Consider the following 17097-nt stretch of genomic DNA (forward strand, 5'->3'; position numbering starts at 1 on the left):
TTAGAGTAGCTTAGGGTCTCCTCCCCTTCTCCAGGGGACAAACAAGGACCCTTCTAAACACCAGAAGAGCTGCTCTGATCCTGTGGGGAGAAGCCCTCCTGGGTACACAGCTTGGGAAGGGGTCTGCTTTGCATTATCCGGAAGCTCAACTTCTAGAATTCTTAGTTTGAAAAGGCAACTTGATTCTTATCCCATACAAACACAATGCATCTTTATTGAAATTTGCAAATGAAAACACACACATTTCATGTTAGTTTTAAAAATACATTCCCTATCCTCTGTTCCAGTAAAACCTAGTCAAGCCAGCCGGACAGGTTATATCAATGCAGGGAGCTGGAGTGGGAGCAAAGGGTGGTGTTAGATAGGGGTGGGGTACAGATCAAGGAGGCCTGGGAGACTAGATGACTGGCAGTCTCTGCCAGGGCCCTTGGTGAGTAGCTAATTTCAGCATCTGGCTTCACAGGGAGAAGTGATGGTGTAGGGGGCAGTGGAGGCTCCTCCCAATTCCAGATCCACTTCTCCCTCTTCTGCAATCTCCTGGACACTTGGGTCTTACTCAGACGGTTTTGCCACAGTAAAGAGAGGTAGGGATAGAGGACTAAGGGTCTGGAGTGTGACTACTCTTCCATGACTCAGGCCTCTGTGCTAGAGGTGACCCCTATAGGAAGGAGAGACCCCAAATCCTTTAGCCAATGACTGGCTGAGTCATCACACCAGAGATCCAGCTTGACTCTGGGCAGGCACCATCACTGGCACAGCACCCATGCGGCCCAGGGCAGAGGAAGAAACCCCACCAGGAATGGAGGATACTGCTTGAGGGTGGCCCCCATCTGTTGTGGGCAGTTTTGGTGAGGGCAGGACCCTGCTGGAGAGACTGGGCGTGGGGGTCAATGCACCAGGCCTGGGAGGGCCATGGGGTGGCCGGAGGGCTCGTGCAGAGGTGACAGAGGAAAGGGTCCCATTCCTGGAGATTGTGTCTGAGCTCTTGGCCCAGGGCAGGGTCCGGGGAGCAATGGCATCCTCCCTAGTCATCAAAGAAGCAACAAGAGGTCAGAAGTGAGACAGGGAAGGAGGAGAGAGTGGTCTTATATTCTGTCTTTCCCTGCACACTTCAGTACTCCTTTCCCTCTCCCTTAAAACCTGCCCACAGGAATGTTTCAGCCACTGCCCACCTCCTTCCAATAGATGAGAGCTGCCTGAATTCTCAGACTCTGTGAGGAGAGCTGGGAGAGACCCCACTGCAGCAGAGACCAGGAACACTTACTTGATATCATTGGCTGGCTCCTCCAGGGCCTTGCCCCGGCGATGGTACAAGAGGACCAGCCCAGCCAGCAACCCCAGTCCAACCAGGGTACCCACAACAGCTCCAGAAACCACTGCAGCTCCAGGCCCTGGAAAAGGCATCGTGTCAGAGGGGAACACCCAGCTGAGGCGTTCCCACATCTCTCCAATCCCACTCCCCCGACCCCACCTGCCACCATATACATTCTCTCTTTTTCCCTGTCAAGGAGAGGGATGGCTGTCAAGCAGGAAATGGCCAGTCACTGACCAAATATTTGTATAAACATTTGACCAGGGCAAGCTCCAGGCCCTGTTGCAATGAGAGGCCTCAGCAGACAGGCTTCCTCCCCTCTTGCAACCTCTCTCCCACTGTTGACCACTCTTCTTAACCACACTTACCCCTCACTGACCTGTGCTCACGTCCAGGGTCACATTGCACTGGGCAGTGCCCACCTCATTGTGGGCCTTGCAGACATAGACTCCAGACATGGAAGAGGAAAGGTTGGTGAGGCTTAAAGACCCACGGATGATATCTGTGGACACAATTTATCCATCAGTCCAGGGACCCTCTTTCCTATTTAAAAAAAAAAAAATCTTGTCCCTTCTCTGGATTGTCCCCTTTGACCCGCTGGGAGTCATAGCTTATCTATTCTCTGAAGAGGGGGAAAGGTGTGACAGCTGGGATTGGCTCCCAGCTGCAGACTGGCTAGCGCAATACCCTCTCCATTCACTCCTCATTCACTGCCCCCAGTGGAAATCTGACAGGAGGCTACAGAGAAAGTAATGCTCAGAAAGCCAAAACACCCTTTTTACTTTTATTTTGCCAAGACAGCATGATGAGAGAGAAAGAACATTGGGGTAGGAACAGGCACACGTGGGTTCCAGAACAGGCCACGGGACTGACTTTAAGCAAGTTACTTGATATCTGAGGGTCTAAGTTTCTTCGTCTGTAAAACTGGGACAAGATGACCTCCCTGATGGTGTTGGAAGGACTACACAGACTAATCATTATGACAGTTAACGTTTATTGGCTGCTTACTCTGCACCAAAGACTGCTCTAGATTCTTTACATGTACAAACTTACCACAATTTCCCAACAAACCTGTGAGGTAATAAAGGTTGTTTTAAAAAAGAAAAAGCTCCTATTATAAAAATGGTCATGTGAAAAGTAGAAAGAGAGGCAAAATGAAAATCCATATTCCCACAACCTAAATCCAACATTTGCTTTTGACCATATTTATTTTCTTTCTTTTACTTAGGCATTTTAAAGCAAATACTTCAGCATAAATCTCCAAAAAAAAAAAAAAAAAGGGGGTAGATTGTTCCATATCACCACAATAGCATTGCCACACCTAGAAAATTGATAAAATAATTATCTAAAATCATCAAATACTTCATATTAAAAATGTTAGAGTTATCCCTAAAATATTTTGTATAACTGGTGTGTTCAAGTCACACTAATGAGTTCAAGCTGGTGTGTATAAACTCCACATTTTACAAATTCAGGAACGAAGGCAGCAAGTCACACACAGCTAGTCACTAGAAGAGCTGGAATTTGAACAGACACTCCAGCTGTAGAGCTTCTTTCTTGATAGTACGCACAATGAATGCACCTAACACAATACCTGCCCTGGCAGGGCATCTTTCTCCGTCCCCCATTCTCCCACATTCTCCTTCTCCTTCCCAGTACTTGTTAGCATTGGCTCCCCTTTTCACCCCAGTCCCTGTGGTACCTCTCATCTTTCCCCTTCTCCAGCCTCAGTCTTGGCTGTTTCCAGAAGTGTCCTCACCTAACCCTGGTGCAAAGAAAGTCTGGAAGGATGGGAGCTGCCGATCCCACTGGTATTGGGCAGCGGGCTTACTCCTCGGGGACTGGCAGCTCAGAGTCACGTTGGCCCCCACACGAGGCACACCCAGGAGATGGCAGGATGGAGGAGCTGGAGGAACTGGGGAAGGGGAGACTGATTAAAACCACACCAGGAGACCCACTGATCCTCTCCCTCTTCCCCACACCCTTCTGTCGCTCCATTTGTCCCTCCCCTAACTCTTTCCCTCAGCCATTTAGGAGAGAGACCTGCCAGACCTCCCGGTGAGGGTGGGGAGGGGTCCGGAAGTCTGTGCTTCTCACTCACCCAGTACATTGAGGTCTAAGGTTTTGATGCTGTGGCCCCTATTGGTGCCTTCTTTGTCTTGCACATTCACAGAACAGCTGTAGGGGCCAGAGTCTTTCTCCTGGAGACCCTGTAGCCGCAGGGATACATTCCGGGAGGGCATAGAGTAGACCAGGGATACTCCAGGTTTGCTTGTTGTGGCCCCATTGATGTAGGCCAACACCTGGTATGGGGCATAACACATCCCCGTTATTACTTCATGTATATACTGTACCGCAGGCTCAGCCAATCTCCCTCCCCCAACTGGCGTTCTCCAAATGCCCCTCACGTGCACCCATTCTTCTAACCTGAACCAGCTCCCCATGCACCTTTTGTCCCTAGTCCCCTCTTGCTGCCCCGGGGTCCTCTTCACCAGAACCGTTCTTGGTTCCTGTGCACTGTCTCATCTCCCAGTTGCGGTGTTTAGAAAGGTGACATGACAGTGGGAGTAGGGACAATGTAGGTAGGAGGTATGGATGCAAGCAACTCAGACTGCTGGGGTAGATCCAGGTTTGCAAGACCTGAAACTTACACAATAGGGGAGGAATCTTCGAGGAAAAAATATTTAAAACATTTTTTTTAAGTGTCAAATGAGGCTGGGCATGTTAGAGCACGCCTGTGAGCACTTCGGGAGGCCGAGGCAGGTGGATTGCTTGAGTCCAAGAGTTTGAGACCAGCCTCGGCAACATGGTGAAACACAGTCTCTACAAAAAATACAAAAATTAGGCTGGCATGGTGGCGTGTGCTTGCAGTCCCAGCTACTGAGGGGACTGAGGTGGAAGGATTACTTGAGTGGGGGAGGTAGAGGCTGCAGTGAGCCAAGATTGCACCATTACACTCCAGCCTGGGCAACAGAATGAGACACCGTTTCAACAAAACCCAAACGTCTTCCTTGAACAGTTTTCAGTGGCTCCTAAACATTGTTTCATTCTCTTCTGGGTAAATCTCTATTTGGATGGATGGGAGATTGTGGGAGGAGATGGCCCCTTGGCTCTCAAGGTGGTATAAAGGGACAAGGTGACAGATAAGGATCATTTGGGAAGAGAATTGGCCTGTGACTCAACAGTATTCAAAGCAGAGAATGTGAAAACAGAAATATGCTTTTTTTTTTTTTTTTTGACAGAGTCTCACTCTGTCACCCAGGTAGACAGTGGCTCGATTTTGGCTTGCTGTAGCCTCTGCCTTGTGGGTTCAAGTGATTCTCCTTCCTCAGCCTCCCAAGTAGCTGGGATTACAGGTGTACACCACCATACCCGGCTAATTTTTGTATTTTTAGTAGAGATGGGTTTTTACCATGTTGGCCAGGCTGGTCTCCAACTCTTGGCCTCAAGTGATCTGCCTTTCTCAGGCTCCCAAAGTGCTGAGTTTAAAAGTATGAGCCACCACGTTCGGCCAGAAATATGCTAACTTTTACAAGTCGTGTATGTTACTTCCCCTAAGCTTTTCTCAGCCCTTAACTTCCATTCTTCCTCTCCTCCTTTTTCCTCCATAACCAAGTAAAATGCCTCTCCACTTTTACGGTGTTTTGTGTCCTGGAATTTTAGGAAAAGTTGGGCAAAAGATAACTGGGAAGTCCCCAATATCAGAACAAAAACTGAACTGGTGAGGACTTCTGCTCTTCCCTGAAACTCCTTCCCCGCCCGCATTACCCAGCCCCCATTCCCTCGCCACCCCTCCCACTGCTACCAGCTCTTTCCTTACAACCCCGCTGGGAGCAACAGGCCTCTGGCTGAGAGATGTTCCTCCCTCACCTGTTCCTCATTTGCTTCTTTCAGTTGGAAGAACCACATCACAAAGGGCTTCTCCCTCGGCTGGGCTGAAGACACCTCCCCTTGCAAGGTGTACCACGCTGGAAGCACCACTTCCCCTCCCTCCACCGCCTGCAACTTGGTGGCGGGCACGTGCAGATGCAGCTGGGCGCGCGAGGGGGGCGCTGGAGACAAGAGCGAGGCGTGAGCGCCCCGTACGGGCTCCCAGCTCCGCCCGTGGACCCTGCCCACGCGGCTCCACATGAGAATGAGGAAAGTTGCGCAAACGGGTAGGAGGAACCGTGCGGGGTCCGGCCCCGGGAGGCCTCAAGGGGTGCCCAGGGACCACTGGCTCAGTGTCCTGCCTCATTTCATCACAGCTTCCTCTCTCCATCGTCGGCCTCTACGGTTGTAGCGGGGATGGGGACACATTTCTACACATTTGTTCGCATCCAGAGGCGTGGGGCAGATTTCCAGTGAGGAGGGGAAGATGTCAGGAGAAAGGGAAGATCGGCAGCTTCTGTTATATGCTCCACATAGCCCACTGGCTTCCCCAGTTTTCCTGAGCGGGAGCCAAGGGAGAGTAGCGATGCTGCTCAGGACCACCAGGGTCCCTCACTACCTACTTCTCTATGAGCGAAGGGGTTGGGAGGACGCCTGGTTACCGATTAACCCTGTGGCTCCTTCTGAACTCGCCGGGAGCTGGAGAGGGCAGAGCGGCCTAGCTCCCAAGCCTGACCCAGTGAATGTGGTGCTCCCTGCCCTCCGGCACAATCCCAACGGCGGGCTTCCCTGGGAAAACGGAGGGTTGAAACCCAGAAAGCACCTGGGAGCCCTTCTGGAGTCGGGGCAATCTAGGCAGAGGCCTCTCGGGTGGCAGGGAATTACAGGCAGCGCGAACAGCGATCTGGACAAGTATAGAGCCTCCCCTGAGTGTGTCCGGCGTTCAGGGGGTGGACCCGGGCGTAGGTTTCAAGGAGGGGCTATCGTTTGCACCACAGTGTCCAGAAATACCCAGCCTTTTCCCTTCGGAGAAGCAACAGGGCAGCCAACTGCTAAGCCCTTTGGGGAATAACCCTGGGCTTGCGCACGGCCTGAGGATGCTGGCCATCCTCGTCCAGGGCCCTACTCCCTGCAGGCCTCGGCGCTCTGCCTCGGAGCTGAAGACGCCACCTCCGCGTGGCGAGCAGGCGGCCAACGCCGCGGGAAGAGGCCGCAGCCAGACCCGGCTCTCCGCCCTCGCGCGCTCAGAGCCAGGCTGAAGGCCTCTAAGGGCTGGGAGCTGATCCGGCCAGGATGCACGCCACCCCCACCGCTTCCCGGCTGCGCTGTACAGAACTCCCACCTCTGTTCCTTGGCCTTCTTAGCAACCCCCTTCCCATTTCCTGGAGGATCCCTGTGGTCTGGGCAGGAAATTTGTACCCAGTGATAAGGCAGGAGACAATGAAGCGGGGAGCTGCTAGACCGGAGGCTCTACGGGAGAAAACAATCCCCGCCTCAAGGAACTGGACGCCCCCTGGGGGCCCTGCCCACTGGCCATTCTGCCGAGGCCCAGCACGCCGGGGCCTTGCCTGCGGGTGGTGCGGGCTCTCCCTCAGCCTTCCTGCGACACACACGGACGGAGCGGACAAAGCGGGCAGAAATGGTTTCCGCCAGGAAACTGCCTGGGGCCTGGAAGGGGTGCGAGCTTCCTTCACCTTGGGGACCACCAGCGTCCTCCCCAAGTTCCACATTTTAAATTCCACTTTACAGAAGGTAGAGGAGGGTTGAAAGAGATTGTAATGGACACACTGGGGTCTGGGCATGGGCTCCCTGCTCTTCGCACTGTCAGAAACTAGGAACAGAAGAGGGCCTGAGACTTTTCTGCCCTGTCCTTGGTGTCTGCTGGCTCGAAAGCCCCCCAACTGGTCTTTTTTTTTTTTTTTTTTTGGTCCCAGGGTCCAAGGAGCCACTGGGTGAGAAAAGGAGGCTGGTTGGGTCTGAGCGAAGGACACAGGGACAGCTCAAGAAAGGGACCCTTCCGGCCCACAGCCCTCTCGGAGACCAGAGTGAGGGAGCCGGCAGGGGCCGAAGGAGAGCGAAATGGGTCCGCTCCCCAGGGCTACTATTTTTAGTCTCTCTCTTTCTCTGAGAAACCCCCCCCCGCGGGCTTCTCACGCCCCAGGGGCAGCAGCGCTGAGCCTCCGAGGAGCAAGCTGAGCGGGAGAGCCTCCCCAAGAGCCCAGAGGAGTGGAGCGGGCGCCTGCCCATTGCCCCGCGGTCACCAGTGCCATTAACCCTCGAGTGGCTGGCGGGAGCTAGGCAACCCTTGGGGGGTGGGGGCCAATAGAACTTTTGAGTATAGGTCTTCAGTGCGACAAATTGAGCCTCAAAGCTGGGGTAGGACAAAGGGTTGTAGATGAGCAGTATGTGAAGCCTGAGATAGCACGCAGCCAACTTGAACTGTCCTTCCTTGCTTCAGAGATTCCCCCCAGCCTCTACCACCACCACCCCCCCGCAAGGAAGAGGGATAGCGTTGGGGTGGAATGCAGAAGGAACAGAGAAGTTGAAGTTGGTAAACTGGGAATGAGAAGTTTGAGGGATCCTGGAGCAGGCATCACTGGCTTTGGTGTGGCCTGGGGGACTGTTCTTGAAACTCACTTTGTCCAAGAACTGTAATATTGCATGTCCCAACAGCTGTGGGGCACAGAACAGGCTAAAGGGGACACTGGTGATCTTCATCTCAGTCCCCATCATTGTGGCTGAATTTCATTCTACATCTCTCCAGGCCTTACTTGTCTGACATCCTCCAACCCGAGCAATGAGTTAAATATGGCCAAACCCACCCTTCACCACCATTCAACATCCTTGAAGGGGGATAGCAAGAAAGCCTGACGGAAAGCAAGTGAAACAGCTCAAAAGGCCTAGTCCTGCTGGTCCTTCTCTCCCAGATAGAATTCTGAGCCACCCCAACTCCAGCTGAAGCCAGCGTCCCTGGAGGCCTCCAACACTTCCCAAGCACTTTCTCCAAGGAGGTTCCCTTCCTCTCTGACCCTTGGACACCCTCCTCCCAGTTTCCCCTTGTCCCTTTGGCTCTGAGAACCAATAGGGGTGGCGAACCTGGAGTGGGGATGTCACAATTCTGCTTCTCTGTGCATTTGAACCCTTCTGCCATTTCCTGTGTCCCAAATGACCTCACGGTCGTCCTTTGGGGGCACCTCCCTTAATTCCCAGGGTAGGAAGCAGGAGGGGGCAAGAGAGAGGATCTGTGCTGGGGAATTGACCCGAAGTACGTGTGTCAAGCCTGGGGACCAGGGGAATTCCCCCGGGGGATCTTCCTCATCAGCTTGTGTGTGGGGTCGGGGATGAGAGGGGGCTAGAGTTAAGTCCTTAAGCTCTTTAGCCAGTGTCTCATCTAGCGGCTCAGCTCATCCGGCTCTGCTGGGTGGGGGTGGGGAGTAGACAGGGAGAAGAATGGTTCCAATAACTCACCCCAGAGGTATCCAGGTCTTTCGCGAGATGCCCTTATCTTCTCCCCCTCCCCAATCCCTCTCACACCCAAACTGGGAGCCGTACCCGCCGAAGCGCGGAGAAAAGTCTGCGCCCGCCAGTGATGCCCTGGGGTGGGGTTGGGAGGTCAGGGGAAGAGGGAGCGTAATGGGACCTAGTTCCGCAGCAGTGCCCAAAGTTCTCCCTCAGGGTCGAATTCACCCTCTCCCGCATCCCAAGTCCCCTCCAGGTCCGGGTTTCACTCACCGAGGATACTCAGCCCCAAGAACAAAAACAGCAAGTTGGTCACCGGGGACCTGGGCAGGGAAATCATGGCCCTCCCTGGCCCAGACGGAGTCAGGGGCGACAGCTGCGGGATACAGGGACCCGCAGGTGCCGAAGCTGCTCCACCGCGTGAGCGGAGCGTGCGCGGGAGCCGGGCCGCTGACACCCAGGGCGGCTCCAGCCCAAGTCTGCGTGCTTGTGTGCCGGTGGCGGGGTGGGGACCCAAGGGCGACAGAGGGGCGGGGCATTCGAGGGGGCGGAGAGGTCGCCGTCCTCCCGGGCGGGGCGCGCGGGGTCCGCCGCTGGGGGGCGCCCTCAGCAAGAGGACAGCGGGATGCCACCCCCCAGGTCAGGACGGAGGGAGGGGTGGGGTGAGTCGTGATACCCCGAGAGCCAGCCAGGGAGTGGAGGGGGAAGAGGAGGTTCCAGAACTATCCTGCACCGTACCCTCCCCTTCCACCGGGGTGGGATAAGGTGACCAGGAAGGGTGGGAAATTTGGGGACTATCCGAAGTCGGAACCACCAGTGATCCTTGACTTGTAAAAGCTCCAGGGCCCTGCCTCCAACAACCCGCTCCAAGCTTGGGGATGCCGGGGCCCCGGCCCAACCAGGGGAGCCTTCCTGAAGGAGGAAGAGGGAGAGCAGCGTTTTACAGTCGCAGGGAGAGGCGGGAGCGACAGCCGCCCGCGGGATCTGTGGAAGGAGGGGGCTGCGAGGCCACTGGAGCGCCGCAGCAAGGGTGACGGCAGAAGCCCTGCGGGACCCCAGGACATCCCGGGACACGACAGCTCTAGCTGGCGGCGTAGGGAATTTTCACCTGCGGGCAGGAAAAAGGAACGCTGAGTTCCGCAGACCCCGACAACCCAGCATGGAGAATTACTCCAACAACCGGCCTCATATTCCAAGCAGCGAAGGTTGTCACAAGATAGCCCCAGGAGCCGAGCGGGAAACTGAGGCAACGCCCGTGCAGCTCCCCGCTTAGCCCCCGAAATGAGCGGCGTTCGGGCCTGAAGCTGACTGGGGAGGGGCAGCTGCGGGAAGGTAGGCAGGACAGTCCCTCCGTTTCTTCTTTATTCCCCGAATCTTCAGTGCCTCCCATTCCCGCAGTGAAAGGCTCAGGTACGCGCAGATCCTTTAATTCTCGAGACTAGCTCATGTTCGCTGTGATTTGAATTTAACGCCCCCCTCCCCGTGCCATTCGGTCAAAAGGCACCTTTGCGCCCTCTGGCGGCCGCCCCTCCCTTACAGCAAGGCACGCACCTGTTCTTGCTTCTCTGTCCAATAGCACACACACACATACACACAAACACACAAAAGATGCTTGAAACATCCCAGCACAGCTCAACCACCCAGCAAAGGTCACTGAGGGCAGAATGCATAACGACGAATTCCTGGCGCTACCTGCTCTGCGGGCAGAGCTGTCTGAGAAGAAAAGCAGCCAGGGCTGTGGGATTCCATTTACTGCACATAGTTGTGCAAATACTGTACACAAGATCTTTTTCTATACAGTGCCTCATACGCACTCTCGGCTGCTTCTTCCTAGTGTGACCTGCCTGGCTCCTCCTCAAATACCTGCCATGCAGTGGGTTGGAGAAATGCCTACGCAAACATGAAGTTGCTCATGCAAACCCTGGAATCTAGTACTTGGCAGCTCAGTGGCAGCAAAGACAACAGGAAGAGATACCTGCCAGTCTCACGCTCTTGTGCAGGGAACTACAAACTTGAACTTGCCAAGCAGATTGTGCGGTGGGGTTGGGGTTGTTGGTTTGATTTTCCTATCCATCACACTCAAATTTTTCTTGGCTTTAGTCTGCACTGGGAACCATCTCTTGTAAACACCCCTCTCCTTCGTTTCCAGACAAGTCACCCCAAGTAACTCCTTCCAAGAGAGGAAGTAAAGTCTTTTGGTTCTAACCCAGAAACACCAAGTATCTAATCACACAGGCTTTGTTCATCCTGATCAGGTGGCTACATAAGGTGTAGCCTCAACAGTCATTCCCTGTAGCTAACTTTTCCTTCAGAATTCAGATCCCAAATTACTTGTGACATGGGAAGAAAAGCAGCAACTAATGATTTACAGGCAGTGAATGTCTCCATGTGACACAGGGGCAGTCTCTTCAGGATTCTTTGACCCTAAATAATTTTCCTTACTGTCTCCTATTTCAGCTATTTCTTTCTTCTGACCCTGAGGCAGTCAAGTAGCAGAAGTTAGCATAACAGCTCCATTACTTTCTGAAAATTTTTACCAAGATGCACTTGAGGGTGGATTGCTCTTCACCCTAGTGTAAATCATGAATGCAAACAGATGATCTGTGTGCCACCTGGGAACTGCTTACATAAATATCTGTGCAAGAGCTAAGTTCATAGCTTCATGTTAGAAACTTGCAGGCCATTCATGTTTCTTCCAATCACACCTCATCTTAGGTTTCCAAAGTATTTCCTAATATTTATTTTTACATTTGAATATACTTTCTCTGTCCCACTTGAATCTGTTATAAGGCTTCATTAAGGTCTAAATAGTCCATTTCTTATTTTTGGCAATGCTCATATCTGTCCTCCTGCTATCTTTTCTAGACTGTTCTGGACAAAGAGACTGGAGATACTGTATCAGCAAGCTACTTTCTTGGTAAACCTCCATTTCCCAAAGCTCAACCTTGTCCTCTCCCAGCCAACCATTCCAAGACAAATGGTAAAAACATCTACTGGATCCAGCCTTTGCTATGTTAATGCCACTCACAGTGTGTCTAGCAATGGCCCATTCTCACTAATGTTCGGTAGGTCTAAACATTTTTATGAAATGTTACCCAAATGTTCTGCCCCAGCTAAGCAACTAACAACAATGGGAAGATGCAGAAAAAAAATGCATAAAGCATGTTAGTTTTGGGACTGGTCAATGGCAAAGTTTTAGAGATGCCATGAAGTATTCCTGGTAATAATACTTTTTCCTACAGCATTTAGCACTGAGTACTATGAGATTATTGCTACAAGATGGTCAAGAGTACCTCAGCCTTTAGGATCAGAATTCTAAGTTCCAAAGAAGAGCAAACTCAAGGAGGATTTCCTCAGGCCTCTGCCTAGAGATGCTGCCCAGGGAGTGTTTTGAGGTGCTATACTCAAAACACTCTCAAGATATTTACATTCTCCTTAAACTAGTACTCATTTTTGGCAGCTCTCATCAGAAAACAACCAACTCCATAACCCTGGACTCAAATAACAGAAATAAAAGCCATTTCATTGGTTATAAGCTCTCTAGTTATTACAAAAATAATGAAGTGTTAACCAACAGGCATCGGAATGAGAAAAATCACTGATTTGAGAACATTCAGGTTGCAGGAAAAGAACACTTTTTGTTAATATGTAACTATATCTTCAGTAGTATAGAAAAATGGAAGAATGAGAGTTCTTACCTGGATTTGCAGCTCACTTAAAGTAGAACACTTGAGAGATGCTGGGAAATCATTAAAGATAAATAACCAATCTAACGAGTTCCTGCCATGAGATCAAAGAGATCCCTGTCTATGCTATTAGTAAGTGATTCTGAGTCACAAGTACTAACCTGTAAGTAGTAGTGGTTGGTCCATTAGAAATCTCTGAAAGATCTAAACATGACAGTTACCTTCCTAATGGACTCATACCTGTCAATTCCCACTCCTAACAAAATACTTCTGGTTTGGCCCCAGTGGCTCACACTTGTAATCCCAGCACTTTGGGTAGGAGGATTGCTTAAGGACAAGAGTTTGAGACTAGCTGAAACCAGGGGGAAAACAGCATGATTTATCAAAGCATGATAAAATAAAATTTATTTATGGTTTTGGTAGAGATAAAACATATCAAATAGAGTGGGAAACAAAACATGAGATATGTTTTGTCTCTACCAAAAGCATAAAGAAATAAAAAAAAACATTGCTGGCGTGATGGCACTCAAGCCTGTAGTCTCAGCTACTCAGAAGGCTTTGAGGCAGGAAGATCACTTGAGCCAAGGAATTTGAGGCTGCACTGAGCTTTGATTGCACTGCTGCACTCCAGCCTGAGTGACAGAGCAAGACCCTGCCTCAAAAAAAGGATATTTCTATTGGATTCTTCTATCCTTTTGAGAGACAAGATTCCATCAATTTTCCAGTTGTACTCCTTGAGAGCTGCCCCTGAGCACTAAGTGTAAAAGATGAGGAATGACTCTTACAAATTCATGTACTTAGTCAAAAGGATTATCCTAGTCACTTTTAAAAGAACTGCAAAACGAGATGTCCAGTGACCTTTGGTACTCTGACAATAAATGATGACATTGGTCAGCAAGGCATAGAGTGAAAGGATGTGAAGATACCCTGCTGTTTTTTCTCTTCATTCTTAGCAGTAAAGTCAGAGCACGGCCCCCACTGCCCGTGCGGCCACACTCTGCTACAAAAAGCTCAACTACTACGCCAAGAGGCCAGGAATTACTTTAATTTTTTTTTTTAAAAAAAGGTTTAAATGGCAACACAACTGTAAAGTTGGTACATCACAGAAACAAAGGTCTTTGCAGGCAACACTGATTGGAAATAGCAAAACACTTGGTTGGTGAAAAAAATGAAACTCTAAACTATATACAATAGTAGCTAAGGGTCATATTGAAAAACAGTCTTTTTAACTGTGAATCAAGATTTAACTTGCCATTATCTATTGCTTATTTATTCAGGGTTGTAAATATTACTTATATAGAGACATAGAGATGTGTAAAAATGAAACATTGTGAAAAAAATACAATTTTTCCATTTCATATGAAACTCAAAGTATAAGTTTTGTCCAATATGGAATGTACCTACATTTGTTTATATTAGGGCTCTAAAACCATTTAAAAATTGTTTTTCTGTTTTTAAAAAAGAAACAGCTGACCCACCATGCAAGTTCACTATATATCTTGCTTGCTCAAAATGAGCATTTGCAGGTGAGGTCTGTTTTTTTCTGGCCAAAGTCTACCATGATTCCTTAGAAGTTGTACTGGCCCAATCGAGGAAAGAGTTTCCATGAAGACTCTGATGGCAGCATCTGGATGAGGGGTGGTCTGGGTAATGGGAAGTGAGTAGAGAAGAAGGAGCTAAGAGCCCAAATCCTTATGAAGGATGACATTCAGTTGTTAAATTTTAAGGGGTATCCAATGGCTTTTTCCAGGCACTCAACTAAAGAGCCGGCGGAAAGAAAATCCCTCTCTACTTCTACAAATTTGATATAGATGGATTTGGGGGAAACTCCGGGATCCACAATACAGTTCTGAGACAAAAACCCGTTAATACCAACCCAATCTTTGCTGAAGGTTTTGGTATTTGCTTGGAAATGTAAAAATAAGCACTGCTGCAGAGTCCTGACCTCAGCAATCCCGAGGTAGCAATAGATAATTCGGGTGGGCTCTACTTCCACCTGTAATGAGGCTTGTGGTGAAAGGGTTTCCAGGTCAACCCGGCCCTCTTTTCCTGGGTCCAGGGAATGTTGCTCCATGTGGGGTGAGAGGGGCCTCTCAATACATTCTTCATATCCAATGGCATAAAGGCCTGGGCTTTTAGGAATACCTCCAGGCAATAAATACTGAACAACATTCCCACCAGTTGGTTTGGAGTGGGCAATGGGTATCCAGTCAATTTCCATGTGCAGCTCCAAGCACCTAGCTTCACTAATAGTGATCTCTAAAAATTTGTAGTAAACATTTTTCCAGTTCATTTTCTGCACTCGGGTCATAATGATCCGTCCTTCAGGCTTCTCAGAGTTGAAGTACTCCCGAAGTCGCTTGCCAAGGGGCACCTGGGAGCTGATCTCAGCATAATGGTAACGGATATCCTCTTTCCAACGGGTGTTATAACCAATTCCAAAAATGGCCAGTTTATTAGAAAGATGGAGCCTTGAAAAGTCTGTCCAGCTCTGAAAAAGTTCCCATTTCAACTGTACTGATTCCAAAATCTGTACAATATTCTGCATGATGTCTCTCTTCCTGGAAAGAGAAATAAAAGTCAAATTCCTCAAGTGTCTAGAACAGCAGTGTCCAATAGAACTTTCTGTGAAGGAAATGCTCTGTATCTGCTGTCCAATATGGTGGCTACTAGAACTTAAAATGTGGCTAATGTGAGGTATTACATTTTTTAATTAGATTTAGTTTAAAATTACATTTAAATAGCCACATGTGATTAGTGGCTACTGTACTAGGCAGTGTAAGTCTAGACAATCACCATATTAATATGAGAGAAACACACCCCTGGCAAGTTTCTAAGAATTAATGAGAAACTGCTTTCCATGACTTCTGTCGCCTCACTGTATCATGTTTAATCAGTATCAATACCTTAGACTTTAGGATTTCAGAAATCTATGGATCATAACATTTTTAAATGGCTATTATGTTTATCATGGCTTTCAGACCTAACTACCTACCAAAATAAGGTGAAAAATGCTGTATTTAGAAAAGTATCTGGTATCACTTAAAATAATTAAAAGCTTAATTTCTAACCTGGAAATTCAGAAAGTCCAATATTTTTGCCCCATACATGTGTGCTGTGGGAAAACGTGCAACTGATTATGACTAATGATCTTTTTTAAATGACATTTTCTATTTGTCTGAAATTCATTACTACTCCCAAAATTAAAAGAAGTCAGGTTAGCATAGAATTAAAATCTAGGAATTCAGATGGAAAAGCCTCACATTAGGCTTAGATTTCAAGAGAGAAACACCCAAGATAATGAATTGAGACTGTTCTAGGAAACTCTTTATAAAGGGAAGCAAAAATATAGGAATTATTTCAATTTTGACTCATATACCTAACAGAATAAGACAAAAAACTCTGGAAAATTATTTTTATTTTACAGGCTGCTTAAATCATGTAATCTATATATACATGAAACTATATAAAGTTTGTTTCTCCAATATGGCAAAACTTTGATACTGGAAGATTGGTTTGTTAAATATTAACTTGATAACAAACGACTACACTCCACACCAACTACAGGTTTAACCTACAAAAACACTCAACTACCACACTTACATAAATCACACACAGGCAAGGAAGGAGGGTGTACATGCTGATTTGCTAACAGCTTCTTGAAAGGAGGCTTTGGAAGCAGCAGGATCCTTGAGACTTTCCTGTTACATTCTCATGCCTTCTAGGGGAGGAGCTTTGGGAACATTCTGGGGAGGCTTCACATAGCCATTCTCAAGTCTGTCCTCTTGCTCTCCTTGACTTTCTTTGCAAGATGGCAAAGAATGAATATTTTGTTATCAGCTGCTTCTTGGAGCTAAGACTGAGACTGCCCTGAATTTGCCAGTCTTTTGATACTTGAAAAAGCTTTCAAGTATCAGAGTGGCTATCTAGATGAAATCACTGCATTCTCGGGGAATTATTCCTCTTCTTAGAGGACACAAAAGCACTTGGCCAGTTTTATGATGTCTAATTGTGGTGCTTATGAGGCTAAGACACAGACCGTATTTCTGCATAGGTCGATGCTTAAGAGGAAAATGATCTTTCATAGCTACCATCATCTTTCCCTGCCCTTCTTCGAAATGTTTTATCAATCTTACAGTGGGCTATGCTAAGAGTTGAGATGAAAGGCAGAGATTTTTGTCTATTCTGTTCAATGAAGTGACCCAATGCCTCACATATAGGAGGCACCTGAGAAACGTGTGTTGAATAAATGAGCAGACTAGGGGATTAGCTAGGTTCAGCTAATCCTACTATACCTACCTATAGAGAAAAAGAAATCCCATGTCCAAATCATGTTATTTTATTCAGCATTGTCATGGCACTAAATCATTAATGCTATAGTCAGAGTGTGCAAATAACCGTTTTAAAGAAACTATTGCACTGGAAAATAAATGGCCTACCCAGACCCTGTTCAGAAATCCCTCACCCTGAGAGCTGAAACCTGAAGGAGAGGCAGCACTAGCTGGAGATTTCTGCAGAACCTGTCTGTTTCCTACCCTGCTGATCTGAGCCTGAAGCTGATTTGAGCTCAAGACTCATATCAGCGTTTCAAAGCTATGGAACACAATGAGAACTAGACCAAGTTATTTAAACAATTCCTGAGAACTGTCTGTTACATTTCCTGGTTTTTGAAGTTCCAATCACCAGAAAAATTTAAGCGGTTTGAGGTTGCTGACAACAAATCCATGAAATTGGAGTTCATTCCTAGTTATATCAACTGGGCCTTCCTTA

The 17097-nt window shown here is 48.7% G+C and overlaps 2 protein-coding genes across 6 annotated transcripts in view; both read right to left on the reverse strand.

Moving 5' to 3' along the window:
- Nucleotides 1–189: 189 nt before the first annotated feature.
- On the reverse strand, nt 190–9122 carry ESAM (endothelial cell adhesion molecule). The gene is made up of 7 exons (XM_002754547.6): nt 8915–9122; nt 5183–5364; nt 3414–3615; nt 3072–3227; nt 1692–1814; nt 1265–1391; nt 190–1024 (listed from the first exon to the last, which is right to left on the reverse strand). The coding sequence occupies exons 1-7, from the start codon at nt 8979–8981 to the stop codon at nt 709–711; spliced, it is 1173 nt and encodes a 390-aa protein (XP_002754593.3). The 5' UTR covers nt 8982–9122; the 3' UTR covers nt 190–708.
- Nucleotides 9123–13350: 4228 nt separating this feature from the next.
- The window catches only part of MSANTD2 (Myb/SANT DNA binding domain containing 2), a 34549-nt gene continuing 30802 nt past the window's right edge, over nt 13351–17097 (reverse strand). For all 5 annotated transcript variants that reach the window (XR_013523123.1, XR_013523122.1, XR_013523121.1 and 2 more), the window contains one exon: nt 13351–14888. Coding sequence is in view for 2 of the 5 variants with exons in the window: in XM_002754549.6 (XP_002754595.3) it covers nt 14036–14888 (853 nt within the window). In the remaining 3 variants the exon portion in view is untranslated. The remainder of the gene's footprint in view (nt 14889–17097) is intronic.

This window comes from Callithrix jacchus, chromosome 10 (genome assembly GCF_049354715.1).
Source record: "Callithrix jacchus isolate 240 chromosome 10, calJac240_pri, whole genome shotgun sequence".
NCBI classification, from domain to species: Eukaryota; Metazoa; Chordata; class Mammalia; order Primates; family Cebidae; genus Callithrix; species Callithrix jacchus.

Excerpts from the sequence above, each read along its gene's own strand:
- ESAM (XM_002754547.6), bottom strand. The coding sequence starts at position 8,981 with ATGATTTCCCTGCCCAGGTCCCCGGTGACCAACTTGCTGTTTTTGTTC. Across the intron at positions 3,616-5,182 it reads AAGAAGCAAATGAGGAACAG|GTGTTGGCCTACATCAATGG; the intron begins GTGAGGGAGGAA and ends GCCCCATACCAG. Across the intron at positions 1,025-1,264 it reads GAGCCAGCCAATGATATCAA|GGAGGATGCCATTGCTCCCC; the intron begins GTAAGTGTTCCT and ends TTTGATGACTAG.